Below are 21,662 nucleotides of genomic sequence, written 5' to 3' on the forward strand. Positions count from 1 at the left end.
TGGAGTGGAGAGGAAAGGGTAAGAAAACAAGATAGAATTAAGATAGGGATTAGTCTAAAGTGACGCATCACAGTGGACTCTATGATGCTTAACCTCTTCAACAAGAAACACGTTATGAATTTGCCATTACCTGTGCATCCATGTGAAGAAATTACCTCTCAGGAGTGATTCATACCTAGATGTGCCCAATTGTTACAGGAAAAAATAATAACATTCAAAACAAAATTTCAGGGAAAAGCTGATCCCTTTACTCAATGTTTTTGTTTTAAACACTTGTGACAAATTTGAATCACGTGGAATTTGCTTAAGATTCTACAAGTCTTTGCAACAGTTGGCCTTTTCAAAGTGAACTGCACACATTAAAGCAGCAGAACAAAGTAGAAATGTGCATTCTGCATGTTAGCTATTTGCTGGAAAAAGATCACGTGAACTCTTCCATCACCATGCGGTTTCCATCATCATTTTCCATTAAGAAATCCCAGAGCTACAATCATTAAAGGCAAGTGCCGGAGTAAATATGTTCTCCAGCCAGTAGAGGTGCTGTTGTGGAAGAAGCTCTAATTTCAGAATGTCAATATACCAAAGCAAAGTTTATATAATGTGGACAATGGAACTTATAGGTTGACATAACACAGGGCTGTTTGCTCAGCCCAGTGCTGTTCACGCTGCTATCTCATGATTGGACTGCCAGATCCAGCTCAAACTGCGTCAAGTTCGGTGATGATACCACAGTGGCTGGCCTCATCGGCAACAATGATGAGTCAACACACAGAGAGGAGGTAGAGAGGATCATTAAAGGATGTGAGAACAACAACCCGAGTCTCAACATGGACAAGAAAAAAACGATGAGTATGGACTTCACACAAAAGGCTGGAGGAACTCAACAGGCCAGGCAGCATCTATGGAAAAAGAAGGACCTTGGCCCGAAATGTTGACTGTACTTTTTTTCCCCATAGATGCTACCTGGCCTGCTGAGTTCCTTCAGCATTTTGTACAAGTTGCTCGGACTTCCAGCATCTGTTGATTTTCTCTTCTTTGTGATTTGATTATGGACTTCGGGAAGGCACAGGTCAGCCACTCTCCATTGCACATCGATGTCTCTGCCTTAGAAAGAGTGAACAGCACAAAGTTCCTTGGTGTGCACATAATGGACGTGGACCACCAACACCTCCTCATTACTTCCGGGCACCACGAACAAATACTTCCGTTTGCTACAGCTGAGAACCACAACTACATCTAAGGTCTGTACAGTTAGTAGCGTCATTTTAAAGTGACTAAAGATATTTATGAATGGACTTTGGTTGATAGTGTACTTCCCCTTTAAGTGGGCGGAAAAGGGGATGCCGAGCTAGACTAATAGAAGTATAGCTTTTGACTCCCATTACCGGCTATCTTGCTGGCAAATGTACAGTCTCTGGTAAATAAAATTGAAGACCTCAGAGCTAGCATGCTGAATCAGAGGAACATTAGGACCATTTGCATGGTCCGTATCACGGAAACTTGGTTAACCCCTTCCGTTCCGTTCTCAGCGATCCAGATTGATGGGCTGACAATACGTCACCAAGACAGGACAGCCGAGTCTTTCGAAGGCAGGGGAGGAGGAGTAGGCTTCATGATCAACTCTTCAAAGTGTACAAATGTGGCGATGCTGTCCCAGTCCTGTTCACCCGACCCGCAACACCTCGTGAGCAAGTGCCGCCCATTTTACCCGCTGTGGGAGATCTCAGCGATCACTTTGGTAGCAGTGTACATTCCACCTCAGGCCAATGCCAAGCAGGCTCTAGACCAACTGAGCGATGTGACAGCGCGCACTGACGCCTTCACCACCATTTTGGGGGATTTTAACCAGGGCGGCTTGAAAAGGTCTCTAAATAACTATTACCAACAAATCACTTGAAGTACCAGAGGAAACAGTGCACTGGACCACTGTTACACCACCATCAAGAGTGCCTACCATGTTATTCCACACCCTCACTTTGGAAAGTCTGATCACCCGGCTATATTTCTACTCCCTATATATAGGCAGAGACTGAAGCCTGCAGCATCAGCAGAGAGGGCCACGAAGATATGGACAAGGGAGGTGCAGGAGCGCCTACAGGACTGCTTTGAATTGATGACTGGACTGTATTTAGGGATTCATCTTTGAGTCTGAATGAGTACACCACAGCTGTCACTGACTTCATTAAAACCTGTGTGGAGGAGTGTGTGCCAATGAGAACTTACTGTACATACCCAAACCAAAAGCCGTGGATGAACCAGGAGGTTCAGAGACTGCTGGTGGCTAGATCTGTGGCATTCAAGTCTGGCAGCCCAGGCGGGTACAAGAAAACCGGATATGACTTGCGGACGGCTATTTGAAGATCTAAGGAACAATTCTGAACGAGGTTGGAGGTGGAATCGGATGCATGTCAACTCTGGCAGGGTTTGCCGCCCGTGACTTCCTACAAAGTGAAACCCAACACCATGAATGGCAGAGGTGCTTCTCTCCCAGACAAGCTCAATGCCTTTTACGCTGGCTTTAAAAGGGAGAGTAAAACCACAGCTCTGAGGATCCCCACAACACCTGGTACCCTGTGAAAGCACACACTCTTCAAATCAGGAACAGCTTCTTCCCCTCTGCCATCCGATTTCTAAATGGACATGGAACCCGTGAACACTACATTAAACCTGATTCTGATTCGGATCAGTCAAGAAGGCACAGCAGTGTCTACACTTGCCGAGGAGAATGAGATGTACAAAGCTCCCTGCCCTCACTCTAACAACTTTCTACAGGAGTACAGTCAGGAGCGCCCTCTCTGGCTGCATCGACGTGCAGTACAGAAATGGCGGAGACGCTACAGAAGACAGTTAAAACCTGCCCAGGGGCTCCCTCCCCACTATTTGTGGCAATTACTGGCAGCATTGCAGACGAAGGGCCCAAAGCATTGCTGAGGATTCCAGCCACCCATCCCACGACCTCTTTGACCCACTACCGTCAGGAAGGAGGTACAGGAGCATCAGGACCAGGACTGCCAGAATGGGGAACAGTTTCCTCCACACCGCCCCCCCCCCCCAGGCCGAGAGAGCTATGAATACCCTGTCAGCACTGAGGTCTCGTCACTAGCACAGCAAGCTGATTACTGTTTACCTTTTACCTGTGCTGTTTACCTTTTAACTGTGCTGCAGAATTCACATGCATTTTAAATTATAGTTTATTAACTTGTTTCTGGTAATATTTTGTTTGATGTGCTGTGTGTGATACATGTACTGTGGGTGCACAGTGGTCCAACTGATTGTATACATGTACAGGCAATCAACTTGAACTTAAGCTCTTGAAAAACCCTAAAAGAATGGCTATCTACACACATACTGTACGAAAAGTCAGGCACGTATACAGCCAGGGTGCCTAAGGATCTTGCATTGTACTGTATTTGTCAGCGTGGAGTGGAGAGCGAGCCTGTAAATTGGGCAGGAGCAAAGGATGTTGGGAATGGCGAGGGGGGAGTGCTGCAGGAGGCGGGTGAGGCTGGTGGCAGACGAGGAGAGCGAGGGGCCGGTGGATGGAACAGGTGCAGACACACCCAGCCCTGAGACACCAGGCAAGGACATTTGATAACAAACTATTAGTTTCTTGATCATGACAGAATGTCTGTGTAGTGCTTCCTGCTCCCTCCACCTCCTCCTTCCTCTTTTCCCAACCATGATTCCCCACCCCCTACTGTGTTACCATGCCCCCCCACCAAATCTGCTCCTGTATCTTAAAGTCTCAATCTGTAGGTGAGGGTTAGAATCTGGGGAAGCTGATGAGAGTGTGGGGAGAATGGAGAAAAGATTAATATGGGGTTAGTGTAAGTAGATCGTGGATAGTTGGGACTGAAGAGAGTGTTCTGGTGCAAAATCTCTTGATGACCCTGACTTATTCATTCCTTGCACTAGTGTTGGGCAAGGCAACCTCCTTTATGGATGTGCGACCACCCGTAAAAAGAGCACAAGAAAAGTTACTGTGCCCCCCTCCCCCCGCCGAAGGACTGTTTAGCAGAAGTGAAAGCTAGATGAATGTAATATAAGAACATAAGAAATAGGAGCAGGAGTCGGCCATCTGGCCCGTCGAGCCTGCTCCACCATTCAATACCATGGCTGATCTGGCCGTGGACTCATCTCCACCTGTACAATCAGATATTCTGTCCATAACATTGAAATGTATTTCATTGCTTGATGTTCTTCTCAACTTAGCAGAATGCAGAAAATCTATCTGAAGTTTACCATTTCTTTGAGGAAAACAGGAAACTCAACATTGTAACACACATTATTTAAATTCTACTCATTGTAGAGATAAATCTATCTTCTTTTTTTGCTGTGAAATGTCAAAGTTGTATTTGGAGGCAGAAAAAGCAGTGTTATCCTTACATAGTATTATTAGAACTAGTCATCCATTACAGAATATTAAACTCAATCTCCACAAGGTTACTTATTGTGCCAGGTTTATGTAGGAAACTGTCTTTTTGTTCAATATTTTCCATATCCTTTTTATATTCCATTGGCCTTTACACAACCCGTTCTAATTGTAGTCAGAGTATTTATGACATTGCTGATGTGTGCAGAATTTTAATTCCCTTACCTGACTGTACAATAGGAGGACTCCAGCAATACTTCCCATCAGTAGTCTATCCTTCAAAGGATCCAAGTAACTGCAAAAAATGGACATGTTTCTCAGTGATTTAGCCAGACAGGCAGTTCAACTGCAAGGCAAAACTTCAAAACACAAAATAAACTTGGCTCATTCACCAACAAGAGAAAATCTGCAGATGCTGGAACACACACAAAAACTCAGCAGGCCAGGCAGCTGTGATGGAAAAGAGTACAGTCGATGTTTCAGATCGAATCCCTTCGGCAGGATTGAACAGAATACATTGAATCTAACACTCCAAGGCTCCAGCTGGAAAATTTTACTCTTAAATATGACTTTGCAACCAGCATAAAAGTAGATAATTTGGCAGCAGCTTATTGAGAAAGTGCACAAATAGAAGACTTACTTGTCTCTACGTTTCCTTTCTGCAGGTTTTCATCTTGTGGTTTTATTTTCTACTTTGATTCTGCTGAGTTCTACTTTAACATATTTACAATACTTTGAGAACTCATTTTATTTAAATGTTAGATTAACAAGCAGGAACTGAAGGTGGACTGCAAGGTTCCTCTCTCACGGTTCTTCAGTTCACTTTGTACTTTGGTTTGGAAGGTGCAATTGTTTTGTCTAAATCTTATTTCAGACTTTCTTAGCAATCTGGCTGACCAGATGTTCCCATGTCAGTGAGTTGTCAGTGTGTTCTGGGATTGGAGTTCGGTGTGAGCAGGAGGCACGAGGGGTGGTGACCACCTCGGTACGCGAGTCGGCGAGACTGATTTTCAAGGCCTAGTATTTGGGATCCTGTCATCGGTGAGTCCAGAGCTTGTGGTTGGAGTTTGGGTTCTGACCCAGGGTGCCCATTTGTTGTCGCCAGCGAGTCCCAGTTGACACCGAAGATCGAAGACTGAAGGCTGATTGGAAGTTGCAGACCAAAGCCCAAAGGTTGATCGGAAGTTCAGAAGTTGAAGCCCGATGCCTGGAGCCCTCAGTCTGTGAATTTCTGCAAGTCCGCTGAAGAAGTCGAAGGCCCAATGTTTGAGAATCCATGTGTCCACTGAAAGCCAGAGGCTGAAGATAGCCTGTCCTGGCTTTAGAGGATTTTGTAAGTATGTGGGGGGGGGGGAGAGGGGGTGGGGAACAAGGTGAGAGAGAGGAATGTGGCTTGTTTTGCTGTTGTTATTTCATTGCTCGGTATGTTCTGTTTTGCTGTGTTCTGTGTTGTTCTGCTGAGCATGGCGGGCATGCTACGTTGGCGAAAGAATTGGAGGCGACTCTTGCGGGCTGCCCCCCATCACATCCTCGGTTGTGTTGGTTGTTAACACAAATGACACATCCCATATTAAATAAATCTGAATCTCAATCCGTACCCCACGTTTCTGTGCCAAAGAGAAATTTTATCATGAAGGAAAAATTTAAGAACTATACCTTCCTGTTTACAGCGACACACAAGATTATCTTCAATCTCCTGAAGAGCCATTAGGTTACACACTACACCCACAGACAAGTATGAGGACACCTTCAATGGAACAGAGTAGATCATTTGGCCCAGGGACATATTCTGCCAATCACTGAGCTCGCAGCTGGCCAATCACCTGTTATGGATCTACACTCAGTGAGCACTGTACTAGCTACCTCCTGTACCCAACAGAGTCACCACTGAGTGCACTGATCCCCAAGGTAGGCCACTCCGTCCACTACCACCCTCTTCCTCCTATCACTCAGGCAACTGTGCGCAACGCGAGAGATGAAAATTAAGATAAACAATAAGAAAATACTCTTTGCCTGAATTTGCTCGTGGGCAGCTTTGGGAGGGTAAAAAATAGTGAAATTGAATTACTTCAAATTTAATTTGGCTTTTTTTTGACACTGATCAACAGAAAAAGACTCTGCCGTGTCGAAGTGCAAAACCGATCTCTATAAAGTCATAGTCATAGTCATACTTTATTGATTCTGGGGGAAACTGGTTTTCATTACAGTTGCACCATAAATAATAAACAGTAATAAAACCATAAATAGTTAAATAGTAATATGTAAATTATGCCAGGAAATAAGTCCAGGACCAGCCTATTGGCTCAGGGTGTCTGACCCTCCAAGGGAGGAGTTGTAAAGTTTGATGGCCACAGGCAGGAATGACTTCCTATGACGCTCTGTGTTGCATCTCGGTGGAATGAGTCTCTGGCTGAATGTACTCCTGTGCCCAACCAGTACATTATGTAGTGGATGGGAGATATTATCCAAGATGGCATGCAACTTGGACAGCATCCTCATTTCAGACACCACCGTGAGAGAGTCCAGTTCCATCCCCACAACATCACTGTTTGATGTAAATTAATTACAAATATAAAACACAAAATAATTGATTGTATAAGTATCCCCCACCAAATCATCACTGGTGCAGCCAATTGGCTTTAGGAGCCACATAATTAATTAAATAGAGATCCCCATGTTTAGTCAAGGTGCTACAATTGATTATAGCAAAAAGACACCTGTCTCTAGAAGGTCCAACTGCTGGTGAGTCAGTATCCTGGCAAAAACTACACCACAAAGACGAAAGAACACTCCAAGCAACGCCGCAAAAATTTATTGAAAAGCAGAAGTCAGGAGATAGATACAAGAAAATTTACCAGTCACTGATTACCCCTGGGAGTGCAGTTAAGTCAAATCATCAAGAAATGGAAAGAATATGGCACAGCCGTAAATCTGCCCAGAGCAGGCCGTCCTTAAAGACTGAGTGACTGTGCAAGAAGGGGACTAGTGAGGGAGGCCACCAAGAGACCTATGCCAACTCTGCAGGAGTTACAATTTCAGTGGCTGAGACGGAGAGACTGTGCACACAACTGTTGCCTGGGTGATTCACCAGTCACAGCTTTATGGGAGAGTGGCAAAGAGAAACCCACTGTAGAAAAAAAACTCGCATGAAATCTGGCTAGAGTTTGCCAGAAGACATGTGGGAGATTCTGAAGTAAGCTGGAAGAAGCTTCTATAGTCTGGTGAAACGAAAGTTGAGCTTTTTGCCCATCAGACTAAACACTACGCTTGGCATAAACCAAACACTGCACATCATCAAAAACACACCATCCCTACCATGAAGCATAGAGGTAGCTACATCATGCTGTGAGGATGTTTCACTGCAGCAGGCCCTGGAAGGCTTGTGAAGGTAGAGGGTAAAATGAATGCAGCAAAATACAGGGAAATCCTGGAGGAAATCCTGATGCAGTCTGCAAGAGAACTGCAACTTGGGAGAAGATTTGTTTTCCAGCAAGAAAATGACCCCAAGCAAAAAGCCAAAGCTACACAGGAATGGCTTAAAAACAACAAAGTTAATGTCCTGGAGTGGCCTAGTCAGAGTGCAGACCTCAATCCAATTGAGAATTTGCGGCTGGATATGAAAAAGGCGTTTCACTCACAATCTTCGAGATACAAACAAAATGGTTGCCTCAGTCTGCTCCCAGAGGGACTCTGGAGCTGACTGCTTGTAAACTTAATGCCTTATCGTGTGGCACAAACAGCAAAAAGATGCCAAGCAATATCGATAAATGGCAGGCTTTCTAACCAAGGTGGAAGAGGGTGTCATAAATACAAGGGATTCTGCAGAAGCTGGAAATTCAGAACACATATTGGAGGAACTCAGCAGGTCAGAGAGCATCAATGGAGAGTAATAAACAGTTGACATTTTGGGTGGAGACCATTCATCAGGACTGGAAAGGAAAGAGGAAGAAGCCAGAATAAGAAAGTGGGGGAGAAGGGAGGAGTACAAATCCGCCTTCTTGTTCTGGCTTCCACTCTCTTCCTCTCCAGTCCCAATGAAGTGTCTTGGCTCGAAACATCAACTGTTTATTCCCCTCCAGAGATGCAGCCTGACCTGCAGAATCCAGCTTTTTGTGCATTTAATGACTACTTTGTTCACTTTGCACTAAAATTGACCTTCCTGTTCTAAAAGAGCTCTTTTTTTTGTAGAACTCCTGTGTTATTTATCTTTACAGATTTCCTGTGGATGGTGCCTATCTAATGCTCTATGCCTATGATGTTGCTGCAAATTACATTTTTCATTGCACCTGTTCATACAGGTACATGCGCAGATAACAATAAACTTGACCTTGACTATGTTCCCTTATCTATGTTTTTACACCCACTCACTCACTGACCTTGTTCACTACCGATCTCCAGTTCTACCCCATCATAGATACCGCCCCCTCACTCACATTCCCTGAAGCACAGAACGAGGGGCCACAGTTTGAGGATAGAGGGGAAGCCTTTTAGGACCGAGATTAGGAAAAACTTCTTCACACAGATAGAGTGGTGAATCTGTGGAATTCTCTGTCACAGGAAACAGTTGAGGCCAGTTCATTGGCTATATTTAAGAGGGAGTTAGATATGGCCCTTGTGGCTAAAGGGATCGGGGGTATGGAGGGAAGGCTGGTACAGGGTTCTGAGTTGGATGGTCAGCCATGATCATAATAAATGGTGGTGCAGGCTCGAAGGGCCGAATGGCCTACTCCTGCACCTATTTTCTATGTTTCTATGTTTACAAGAAGATTCAGGTCTCTCCTTCCCAAAAGGGTCTTTGACCTGAAACGTTTACTCTGTTTCTCAGCCTGACCTGCCCAAGTATTTCCAGCATTTTCTGTTTTTTATTTGAGCCACACCAAAGATCGATTTATTTGCTGGGAATGCAGATAAACTAGGCTTTCATCGATACCTTCAGACTGCACTTAAAAGTGCAGCACCTCTTGGTTCTGTGGGTAAGGTGGGGTTTGGTGAGCTCAAACTGACAAGGAAAAACCTCGCCAGTCTACAAAGAAAACAAATAACCAACATTCAAGTTAACTCAAAAACTAACTGCAAAAACCTATGTAGATAACTTCATTCTGACCACATTTTTCCGCAAACCAGGATAAGCAACCCAGCTCAGTAGAACAGTGCACCTGAATTGAAACGTACTTGGTTTTCTTTTCTTGAAAATGTAAAAACTACTGTTCTGCTATAGAAATCAAGATCAATATTTCTAAATCCTCTTTTTCAGTTCTCCATTTTACTTCCTTAATAACCAATGGCATTGCTTCTCTTTTTTAGTTTAGGCTTATAGTTCCAGTTTGCGCTGTTACTAAATTACTGAGCAGTAATTTACAATAACCAATTGATAAGAAAATACTCGTTGCTAGACTTTAATTGTAACTCACATGCTATATGTCATACCTTAATATGTTATGGTAATGCAGTACTGTGTTAACTTAACAAAAGCTCTCTTTAAATTTCAAAATAGATTTCCCACAGATTATTTTTTAAATCAAGGATTAACTTTATTCCTGGGTGGAAGGACAAAGATACATTTCTACCAAAGGAGGCTCCTTCCCTCCACTAGCCTGCAGGTCACCCTTGGGCAAGGTGTAGCACCTGCCTAGCACTCCAATCAGGGTCACATGAAGTCTTGGGAACTGATAGTGGATGGTCGTATGAGCAGCTGGTGCATATCACAAGTCCTGGTTATGTGACCACTGATGCCAGGCAGATAATCCCTGAAGAGTATTGATAATGGCTGGGGTCACCTGTCTTGTGAAGTTACTGCCCAGAAGAAGGCAATGGCAAAGAGATTCTGTAGAAAAACTCCCGAGAACAGACCTGGTCTTGGAAACAAGTTCCCCTTCTTGTTCTAGCTTCTACCCCCTTCCTTTCCAGTCCTGATAAAGGGTCTTGACTCGAAACGTTGACTGTTTATTCCCCTCCATAGATGCTGCCTGACCTGCTGAGTTCCTCCAGTATTTTGCATGTGTTTCTCTGGATGTCCAGCATCTGCAGAATCTCTTGAACTTTTGAGAGGTTAGATGGACTAGGTGTGTTTCCTTTGGAGCAGACGAGGTTGAGGGGAACCTGATAGATGTCTTCAAATAGTAAAAAAAAACCTTCTCTCCTATAAGGCTATATGATATAGGAATAGAATTTGACCATTCAGCCCATCAAGTCTGCTCTGCCATTCCACCGTGGCCAATTTATTATACAGTATCTCTCAACCTCTTCCTCCCTGTAAACTGTGACACCCACACTAATCAAGAATGACTTCAAATATAGCCAGAAGTGACTAGGAGGGATGTAGCTGCCACTATATTTATATCTGTCCTCTCGATAAAACTGCAGCCCAGCCTCCCCTTCACTCCATCATTACTATCAATTCATGGTGTCAACCTTGGTTCAATGAGGAGTGCAGAAGGGAATGCTGGGAACAGAATTAAACATTCATAAAAATAAGATGCCACACTAATGAAGCTGCAACACATGATGTCCTGTGTGCTAAACGGAAAGAACAACCTGCCCTCCCACAATTACACACCTAGTACAGTGTCACTGACACAGAGGCAGAGTCATACAACCTTGAGTAACACACACAAAATGCTGGAGCAACTCAGCAGGTCAGGCAGCATCTATGGAGAACAATAAACAGTCGACGTTTCAGGCCGAGACTCATCAGCTCTGTTTATTCCTCTTCATACAAAATGCCCGACCTGCTGAGTCTCTTTGACATTTTGTGTGTGTTACTCTGCAGAATCTTGTGTTCATACAACATAGAATCAGTTCCGTCAGCCCACTATGTCCAAGCTGACCATCGTGCACTCACATCAATTACTTACTGAAACGACACTATTTACCAGAACTTGGTCCATGGCCTTCGTGCAGTATCCTCAAACCTACTCTAAACCTTTGACCCCCTCATCCCCCCCCCCAGATCACTCACCCTAAACATATACCCTCTAGCTTTATATATTTCTGCTACAGGAGAGACTCTCCTTGGTGTGAAGGCAGTACATGGTCATGTACACATACTTGATAATAATATTTACTTTCACTTTGACTCAGAGGGCTTGGTATCGGACACTGATTAAGAGTGTGATGAGAAGGAACTTTTTCTCTCAGAGGATATGAATCTTGGGCATTCCTTTCTACAGAAAGCTTGTGCATAGTTAAGGAAATGGAGAATTACAGGGAAAGTGCAAAGATAGCATCACGGTTGTTCCTGTCAATGCTATCGACAACAGACACGTTGATCTGAACAACATGTTATTGATGTTGCTTCGCTCTCTGACAGTAACCTTCTTCCTTGGTCACATTTGGGTACATTTCAAGCAGAGTTTGATAGGTTACGGGGAGAAAGCAAGAGAATGGAGCTGAGAGTGGTGGAGCAGACTCGATGGGCCGATTGGCCGAATTCTGCTCTTGTGTCTTATGGACTTCGAGAAGTTTTGTTTTCACTAGGTCACTTGTTTTATTTTATTTATCGACTGAGATACAGTGTGGAACAGGTCCTTCAAGACGTGCTGCCCAACAATCCCTGATTTAACCTTAGCCTAATCATGGGGCAATTTACAATGACCAATTAACCTGGTAACCGGTGCACCTTTGGACTGTGGGAAGAAATCGGAGCACCCGGAGAAAACCCATAGGGAGAAGATACAAACTCTTTACCCAGGTCACTGGTACTGTAAACACACCAATACAGAAAGATACACACACACATACAGTTTATATATCGACCTCAATCAGACTGCCCCTCAGCCTCCTCCGCTTCAAGGAAAACAAACTCAACTCATCTAATCTCTTTTCATGATGGAAACCTCCCCCTCTCCACCCCAGTGGATCTTCTCTCCACCTTCTCCATTGCATTCACGTCCTTTCTATGGAATAGCAACCAATAACCGCATACAGGGCTTGCCATTGTTTTAAAACAGTACCAGAACATCCCTGCTCTTATATTTTATGCCTTGTCTAATGAAGGCAAACACCCAAGATTGTTTAATGTCATTTCCAGTACACAAGTGTAACGCACGCAAAGTGCTGGAGGAACTCAGCAGGTCAGGCAGCATCTATGGAGAGGAGTAGATTGTCTGTAGATGCTGCCTGACCTGCTGAGTTCCTCCAGTATTCTGTGTGTGTGTTACTCTGGATTTCCAGCATCTGAAGAAGCTCTTCTGTTTACGATTCTTCCCTCCTTACCTACCTGTGCTGCCATCCTCAGGGTCCTTGGAGTTGAACACCAATTTCCATCGGTCCCTCGTGGCAGACTGTTCATTGCGTTTGCCCTACCATTATTAGTTCTCTCAAAGTGCATCACATTGCTGATCAGTATCGTGGTGAGGCTCATGGTCATAGGTTTACGCATGAGGATATTCCCGAGCTCAGCAAGTGATGGTTTCTCTTCTTCACGCCACCCACCTTCCCCACCCACACTCCCCCCCCCACTGCAGTTTAGCCAGTGATCAGAGCTCTTGACACAGGTGGTGTATTTTGGCCAACCTACAGTACATCATGTAGGGCACATTGCTGGCTTTCTTCTCCACTAGGCCGGATCTCTCAGAAGCAAAGCTGAAAATGATAGTTGTCATGGTTTGGAGTCGTCTGTTGACATCTCCTTTGGTTACTGCCTCAGTGATAGGGACAACGTCCTCCTCAAACTGCAGCCACTCCCTCCAAAGGTCTGCTGGAGGCCATTTAACCTGCTGGTGATCTGCTACACTGCCTAGAGCAGGACTTTCTGGTGCTTGGAGGTTCTGTGGGGTGACTCAGGGTTGGGCTCCTCCTGTGTCTCACCATGAATAAACCCTGTGCCCTGTGTTGTTCTCTCCTGCTCCAGGCTTTCCACATTCCTCCAGCTACTTTGGCAATTCCTTAGGGTTATCAGGCAGAGGGGAAATATCGTGGGCCAGTGGAGGAGTGCAGAGGGAATTGAGATCTCAAAGAGGAGAACTCCAGCGACATTGAGCAGTTTAGATCCGTGTGTGGATCGGAACAGATTAGCTGCTCAGTGTGGAAAAGAAGATATTTTTCAGTATCATTTCTCATTGCCTGACTGAGTTTCTCCTCAAAAATGGCTACATTGATACATCTGTACAGAAAGGAGGGATTCCCAGAGTGCCCAGGTGCCTGGAACACATGGATGAGATTTCCCAGTGAAAATCCCAGGAGATCAGCAGTTTCTGAGATACTCAAACAACAATCATTCCACAGACAAAGTCACTGAGATCACATTTCTTCCCCATTCTGATGTTTGATCTGAACAACAGCTGAACCTCTAGACCATTTCTGCATTAATTTATTCATTGATTGGCTGATTAGATATTTGAATTAATGAGCAGCTGTATAGATGTATCTAGTAGCATGGCCACTGACTGTAAATTAGCACTAATAGCGTGGAAGATGAATTTATCAGGTGTATGATCAGCATGTTGAGGAAGCAACAAGAGAATAGACAAATATAGATCTAGTCTTGTGCAATGAGAAGGAACTAATTATTAATCTGAGAGTTAAATAGCCTTTAGGGAATAATGACTGTAATATGATAGTATTCTATGCAAATACTGAAAACGATCTTTAAAGAGATTAAGTTTAGCTTTACTTGTCACATGTACATCAAAACATACAGCGAAATGTGTCATTTGCATCAAAACAAATCAGTGAGGATTGTGTTGGGCAGCCTGCAAGTGTCACCAAGCCTCCGGTCCTAATACAGCATGCCCACAACTTACTAACCCTAACCTCCTTGGAATGTAGTAGGAAACCAGAGCACCCGGAGGAAGCACGTGCCGTCATGGGGAGAGCATCCAAGCCCCTTACAGAGAGCGGCAAGAATGGGACCCCAATCGTGGATGTTGTAAAGCGACGCACTAACTGCTTCACTGACTCACTGGTTAAAAAAAATACAGAAGCATAAGGCGTAGTTTACTATGGAAGATTGGGAAACTAAATTAAAACCTACGATAGTAACTGAGTAACTGGCTAACATTATAAAATCATTCTAGCTTATTCAAATATATACTCACTGACGGCAGAAATACCCAGAAAGTTAAGGTGGCCCAGCCATGGCTAAGAGAAGTTGAAGATAATATAATTTCAAAGGAAAATATTTATAATGTTATAAAGATTAATAAGCATATGTACTGGGAACATTTCGGAATGCCATGGGTTTTATTTCCCCTCTCAACGTAGTGGTCACAGCGTTAGAATAGAAGGTCATCCCTTTAGAAGAGAGATGAGGAGGAATTTCTTTAGCCATAGGGGGGTGAATCTCTGGATTTCATTGCCACAGGTGGCTTTAGAGGCCAAGTGATCGGGTATATTTAAAGCAGAAGTTGATAGGTTCTTGATTAGTTAGGGTGACAAGGTTTACTGGGAGAAGGCAGGAGAATGGGGTTGAGAGGGCTAATAAATCAGCCATGATGGAATAACAGAGCAGAATCGATGGGTCCAATAGCCTAATTCTGCTCCTACGCTTTATAGTAACATAAAAAGAATAAAATCCCAGACATTAAATAAAGGAACACTGGCTTGCTACCAAACCCAGCGTGAAGTGAATAGAAACCGATAATAAGTATGATTGCCAAGCATCTGTTGTGAAACACAATGTACAGACAATAAGGAAATTCTAGGGTAAAATGCCAAATAATAATGTTTACATCCAAAAAGACACATGTGTGAAAGGTGCAATCCTTTCTGAGATAAAAGCTAAAAGTGATTCAGGAGCAAGACAAAGCCAGTTTGGAGGAAAATATTTGCTAAATCCATCCAGCGTTGGTATTTCACTGGAAGAACACAAAGACAGCAACAACATAAGAAGTTCCTGGAAAATAAGGTAGCAATGGATGCACAATTCAATTTGACTTCCCTCCCCCACAACTCATGAAGTGGACTGCTCGACTGTCAGACTGCTTTAGAACATATGCCAGCAATAAAATACCAAGCCCAACTAGAACATTCCTCGTTTTGCAAGCAACTCACAAGCAAATGTGTCAGTGTATGAAGTTCGCCTGTGCATTGGGCTTAAAAAATTCTATTTCAAACATTTCGAACTTAGGTTGAAACTAGTCAGACCACCACGAAAAGTCTTCTGTCACCAGCCACACCCCTAACACACAGACACAGCTGAACTTTTGAATAGTAAAAAACAAAGAAAGCTCCCTGTAATCGTCTGCAAAGATCTTGCTATTCTGGAGTTGCTTAGAATGAGTCATATTGGTACAGACAGGCACAACCTCTCCAATTTTTAATTTAAGACAGGAAGATAGCAAGACCCGAAAGAAAACACATGTTGTTCAGAAAAAGATCTGATTGGAAAAGGGCCCATATTAGTGATGCTCTAGTTCTGCTGTTTCACAGACAAAGCCATAGAGGTCTAAATGTCACGTAGAATTATAAAGCACTGCAGTCAGAAACAGGCCTTTCGTCCCATCTAGCCCATGCTGAAATATTGTTCTACCTAGTCCCATCAACCTGCACTTGTACCAAAGCTATCCATATACTTATCCAAACTTCTCTTTAAGTATTGCAATCAAACCCACATCCACCATGTCTGCTGGCAGCTCATTCCACACTTTTACCACCCTCTGAGTGAAAGTCTCCACCCCCGCATGACCCCCTTAAACATCTCACCTTTCATGCTTAACCCATGACCTCTAGTTCTGATCTCACCCAATCCCAGTGGAAAAAGATGAAGGGCTTAAACCTATTGCAATATATTTTTATTGTGAATGAGCCACTGTATACAAAGCTAGTTATCAGAATTAACTTTGGACAAAAGCACTAAAATAACTTTACCCAAACTTTTAAGTCTCCATTCTCCAAACAAAAAAAGATACAAAACAATCACTTCCTGTGCTTCAGATGCCACATTATAAGATGATTCACCAGACTGTACTCGGTGTTAAGCTAAATTGGATGTTCACATACATTTTTATTAAAAATTGAAATCATTTTAGTGTCCTACTCAACTCAGAACTGATTCCACAACCTAGAGATGCACTTTCAATGACACTACAACTTATGTTCTCAGTATTACCATTAGACCCCAAGACATGAGAGCAGAATTCGGCCATTTAGCCCAATGAGTCTGCTCTGCCATTCCATCATGGCTGATTCATTATCCCTCTCAACTCCATTCTCCTCTTAACCTTTGACACCCTTTCTAATCAAGAACCTGTCAACCTCTGCTTTAAATATACCCAGTGACTTGGCCTCCACAGCCATCTGTGGCAATGAATTCCACAGACTCACCACCCTCCGGCTAAAGAAACTCCTCATCTCTGTTCTAAATAGATGCTCCTCTATTCTGAGGCTGTACCCTCTGGTCCTAAACTCCACCTGTATAGGAAACATCCTCTCCACATCCACTCTATCTAGCCTTTCAATATCCGATAGGTTTCATAGAGATTCCCCCCAATTCTATTAATTCTTCTAAAATTTTCACAATTGACTTCTTTTGCACATTGGCTATTTGTCACTCTTTGTTTAAGCATTTTAAGGCATCAATTAGTCTTGTAAGACCATGGATCTGTGCCTGGAAAGTCTTCACTCTCCAGGGTGCAGGCTGGGCAAGGTTGTATGGAAGACCAGCAGTTGCCCATGCTGCAAGTCTCCCCTCTCCACAACACCAGTGTTGTCCAAGGGAAGGGCAAGGGCCGATACGGCTTGGCACCAGTGTCGTTGCAGAGCACTGTGTGGTTAAGTGCCTTGCTCAAGGATACAACACGCTGCCTCAGCTGAGGCTTGAACTCACGACCTTCAGGTCGCTAGTCGAATGCCTTAACCACTTGGCCATGAATAGTTATTCATAAATTCTATTGTATTTCTTTACTTTCCTATCAATGTCCGCAAGAAAATTAATCTCAGGGTTGTATATGGTGACAAATATGTACTTTGATATATTTATTTTGACTTTGATTTTGAATTTTTGACTTTATTCTATGCAGATTACCCATAGTCCCTTGCTCCTCTCCAAACAGTGATGGGCAGAAGGACAACATGGAGCTAAGTCTGTCAAGTGTGGCGATCTGCAGGTGAAACAGCTGGTCACTGGAAACAGTCGGTAGGAAATTCTTGCAGTGTGTCCAAGCAACCACAAAAATGTCTGCATTCTGCAATCTGCCATTTCCCATGTATCCCACTGGAAAATGACTGCAGGTAACATGGGTGAATTTCTTTGTAATTCTTTGAGGCTTTTGCCTGTGTAAGTAGTTTTGAAGTGATTCACATTGAAAGTATGAACTCCAGTCAAATCACTGATAAACTCCAATCCAATCCAATCAAGTTCAGCTCTCTACTCTCAAGGAGGTTACCAAGGTCATCAAATATTTTATTTCCCTTATATTGGACAAATTACGCCATTCAGCCTATCAAGTCTGCTCTGCCACTGCATCCTGGCTGATTTGTTTTCCTTCTCAACCCCACTACAGGCATTCTCCCCGTAACCTTTGACACCCTGACTGATCAAGAAACTATTAACCTCCGCTTTAAAAATACCCAATGACTTGACCTCCACAGCCACCTGTGGCAAAGAATTCCACAGACTCACCATGACTGACTAGTCCATTGCCAAATTTTCTGTTTCCAAGTGTTTATGAAAAGATATAGTTTATTAAGTTATTCAACCAGCCACAGCAAGCATTGAGTACCATGGAGGTGGTCTGCTTAAGCAACGATAAGCATATTTCATCTACTCCCAAAAACCCACAGCTACCATGCAAAATAGCCCATTCTCCAGCACACCATTGTGCTGTTTAGTGCTTGTCTTTGTATTTATTGCTGTATTTCCATTTTCTGTTGCCATGTGTAATCTTTACTCTGTAAGCTTCGTGTGAACAAGGATTTTCATTGCACGCTGGTGTAATAATCACAGTGGAATCACTCGAGTCGAGTACGAGGTCAGGTATCTTAACGGGTTGTCTGTTGGTGGGTCCTCAGTTGGCTGTAGAGGCTGATCTGGGATCCACAGATTTTGAGGAGCTTGCAGACCTCACAATTCCGCCCTCTTCACCACTTGCTGATTGCCACAGGACTTAATTTGGGATGTTAGGGAGGATTCCCGTACGGGAGAACCGCTGTGCGTGATTTTGATTAACGTGGGGAGGCTGATTCACAGGGCAGCCACCGCTTGGGGTCAGGGTCCAGGGTCCAGGGTCCAGGGTCACGACTGGGGATCCTTTCAGTCAACCCCATTTCAATTCAAAGTTTTCATTTTTGATATGTCCTTGTCCTACTCATCACCAATAATGAATTCAATCATATTTGCAAAATCCCACAGCTGAGAAAGCCACTCTGCTCATTCTGCTTGTTTAAGCTCTTTGAAGAACTATCACATTCCTGGCTCTCCCCATAGCTCTAAAAAGAAAACCTTTCTCAAACACATTCAGTTCCCCTTTTGAAAACCATTGCTGGATTTAGTTTCACTGCCCCTGCAGGCAGTGCAAGTCAGATCATAAACCTGCAAGGTGAAGCACTCTCCCCTGCAACGCTGTCAAAACCTCACAAGATATGTGGCCACGTCTGTTCCGCCATTCCATCATAGCTGATTATTATCCCTCTCAACACCGTTCTCCTGCCTTCTCCCTATAACCTTTAACACCCTTACTAATCAAGAACACATTAACCTTTGCTTTAAATACAGAAACATAGAAAACCTACAGCACAATACAGTCCATTCCACCCACAATGCTGTGCCCAACACATACTCACTTTAGAAATTACCTAGGGTTGCCCATAGCCCTCTACTTTTCTAAGCTCCAAATATATGTGACTTGGCCACCACAGCTGTCTGTGGCAATGAATTGCACAGATTCATCACCCTCTGGGTAAAGAAATTCCTCCTCCTCTCTTTCTATGTCCTTCGATTCTGAGACTGTGCCCTCTGGTCCAAAACTCCCTCCACTACAGGAAACATTCCCTCCTTGCCCACACTACCTATGGCTTTCAAATTTTGATCCATTTCAAAGAGATTCCCCCTTCAGACTTCTATACTTCAGCTGAGTACAGACTCTGAGCCATCAAACAATCCTCTTACTTTATTTTAACCCTTTTGTTCCCAGGGATCATTAGCAGGAACCTCGTCTGGACCCTCTCCAAGGCCAGCAGAAACATTCTTAGATCGGGGTGTAAAACTGCTCACAATACTCCCAGTGCAGTCCGACCAAAGCCTCAGCGTCACTTTCCCTCTTTTATATACAAGTCCACTCAAATAGAATGCTGGCATGTCTGCCTTCTCCATGTACATGAGGTTCCTTGTCCTTGGTAGGATTGTGACCAATCCCTCTTTGCTTCCCGCCCTCCATCCCTCCCCAAGGCCCCAGATATAGGACAATATACTGAGGCTGAGATTAACCAAAGTATTGCCATAGTTTGCTTGCTTTTATGCACTCTGCCTATAACCAAATCCACTGAGCCTGTTGCTATTTCGACTTGCCCAGCATATTTGAACTCTGAACCTCAGGTCTTTGTCCCATATTTACTTTTAAATATCACCAGTTGGTCTATGCTTTAATCCCCATTGCTCAAAGGTTTCCTGCAAACTTGGCCTTAATGCCGAAAAGATTCCATGTATCCAATTTTATCACGTTATCAGTCTTTCTTCCCCACCGCCCTATAATGCAAACATTGTCTCCAGTCTGGATTCTGTTCCCATGCACTGTGGCCGGTTATTTGTTCAGCTAGTCTCCATAGTAAAGGTGAAGGAAGGTCAAATACTCTTAATTTTAAAATATTAGAACATTTTCCGGGAGATAATCCTCTGAATTCTCTTGAAATGACCCAGGACATATCGGGTGCAACCTCCTTCCCCGTTCCTCTTTAAGCTCTTTGTCCTCCCCAACACTTCGGTCACGTCATCCATCTTCACACCTGCCTTAGAGCACTTGTTGCCAAAGTCATGGCTTGGTCATCTTCAGAGATAGTCGCCCCACCACTCTGTCCAACATCCCAACTCATCTTACCCAAAACTCCACCGTCTATTTTCAAATTCATATCCAATCATCTCTCTTCAACTGTTTTTAGGAACTGCTTCTTCTCCTCGCCATCAGACTTCTGAATGATGCATGAACCCTTGAAAACTACCTCACTAATTTTAATTGTTTTACACTTCTATATATAATATTGAAATATATATACATATACTGTATATATAGTAACTTATAGTCTATTTTATGTATTGAACTGTACTGTTGCTGCAAAACAACAAATTTCATGACGTCAGTGATAACAAAATTGATTCTCAGTGAACTGCATTATCTTCCATTCTCTCAGAGTTCAACTGCATTCCCCTTCAACCTCCCAAAAAGTATACAGTTCTCCTGTTTCTGTTTCATATACACACCACTTCCCTCCTTCAGCACTGAATAACACACACACAAAATGTTGGATGAACTCCACAGGTTAGGCAGCACCTATGAAAGGGAATAAGCAGTCAATATTTCGGCTGAGAGCCTTCATCAGGACATGTCTTGCTTTCAATTGCCTGATCCCAGCCTGCTGATAATCCCTCCCTACACCTTTCAGCCTCGTTCATCTCCTTAAATGTGTTATTTAGTTCCCCTTCCCCTTTTTCTTTCTTTTATGTGAAGTTAGCTGTGAGCTTACCTGCCCTTACCAAGTGATAACAGTTAAGGTGAAAGGAGAAGTGCATTTGACTTTGCACGGTACTGCTGCGACGGAACAACAAGTTTCAAAAGATACACTCAGTGCTTCTTTATTATATATATGGTCTTTTGCTTCAAGGTTCGAGGTTTTGTGCATTCAAAGATGCCCAAAGATGCTGTTGTAATAGATGGTTACTTAAGTTACTGTTGTCTTCCTGTCAACTTGAACCAGTCTGGCCGTTCTCCTCTGGCCTCTCTTGTTAACAAGGCATTTTTTAGATTTATTTTTCTTTTTCACACCACTCACTGTAAACTCGAGAGACTGTTGAGAGTGAAAATCCCAGGAGGTTAACAGCTTCTAAGATACTCAAACCACCCATCTGGCACCAACAATCATTCCACAGTCAAAGTCACTTAGACCTCCTTTCATCCCCATTCTGATGTTTGACCTGAACAACTGAACTTCTTAACTGTGCCTGCATTCATTTATGCATTGAGTTGCTGACGCATGATCGGCTGATGAGGTATTTGCATTAACGAGAAAGTGTACCAGATAAAGTGGCCACACAGTGTTCGGTACATTATCTGAAGGAATTTAAAATATTCAGAACTGACACTGAACTAAATTGTTCCTCTCAATAAACTTGCCAGGTCACCAAATGTTTTGGGAAATGACT

At 43.5% G+C, this 21,662-nt stretch overlaps 1 protein-coding gene across 1 annotated transcript in view; it reads right to left on the reverse strand.

Annotated features, from left to right (window-relative positions):
- The window catches only part of LOC134343544 (sorting nexin-31-like), a 152,244-nt gene that overhangs the window by 52,223 nt on the left and 78,359 nt on the right, over window positions 1-21,662 (reverse strand). The window contains exon 9 of the mRNA XM_063042316.1: window positions 4,598-4,667. Coding sequence (XP_062898386.1) covers window positions 4,598-4,667 — 70 coding nt within the window. The remainder of the gene's footprint in view (window positions 1-4,597; window positions 4,668-21,662) is intronic.

The sequence above is a fragment of the Mobula hypostoma genome, chromosome 1, assembly GCF_963921235.1.
Source record: "Mobula hypostoma chromosome 1, sMobHyp1.1, whole genome shotgun sequence".
Lineage (NCBI taxonomy): Eukaryota > Metazoa > Chordata > Chondrichthyes > Myliobatiformes > Myliobatidae > Mobula > Mobula hypostoma.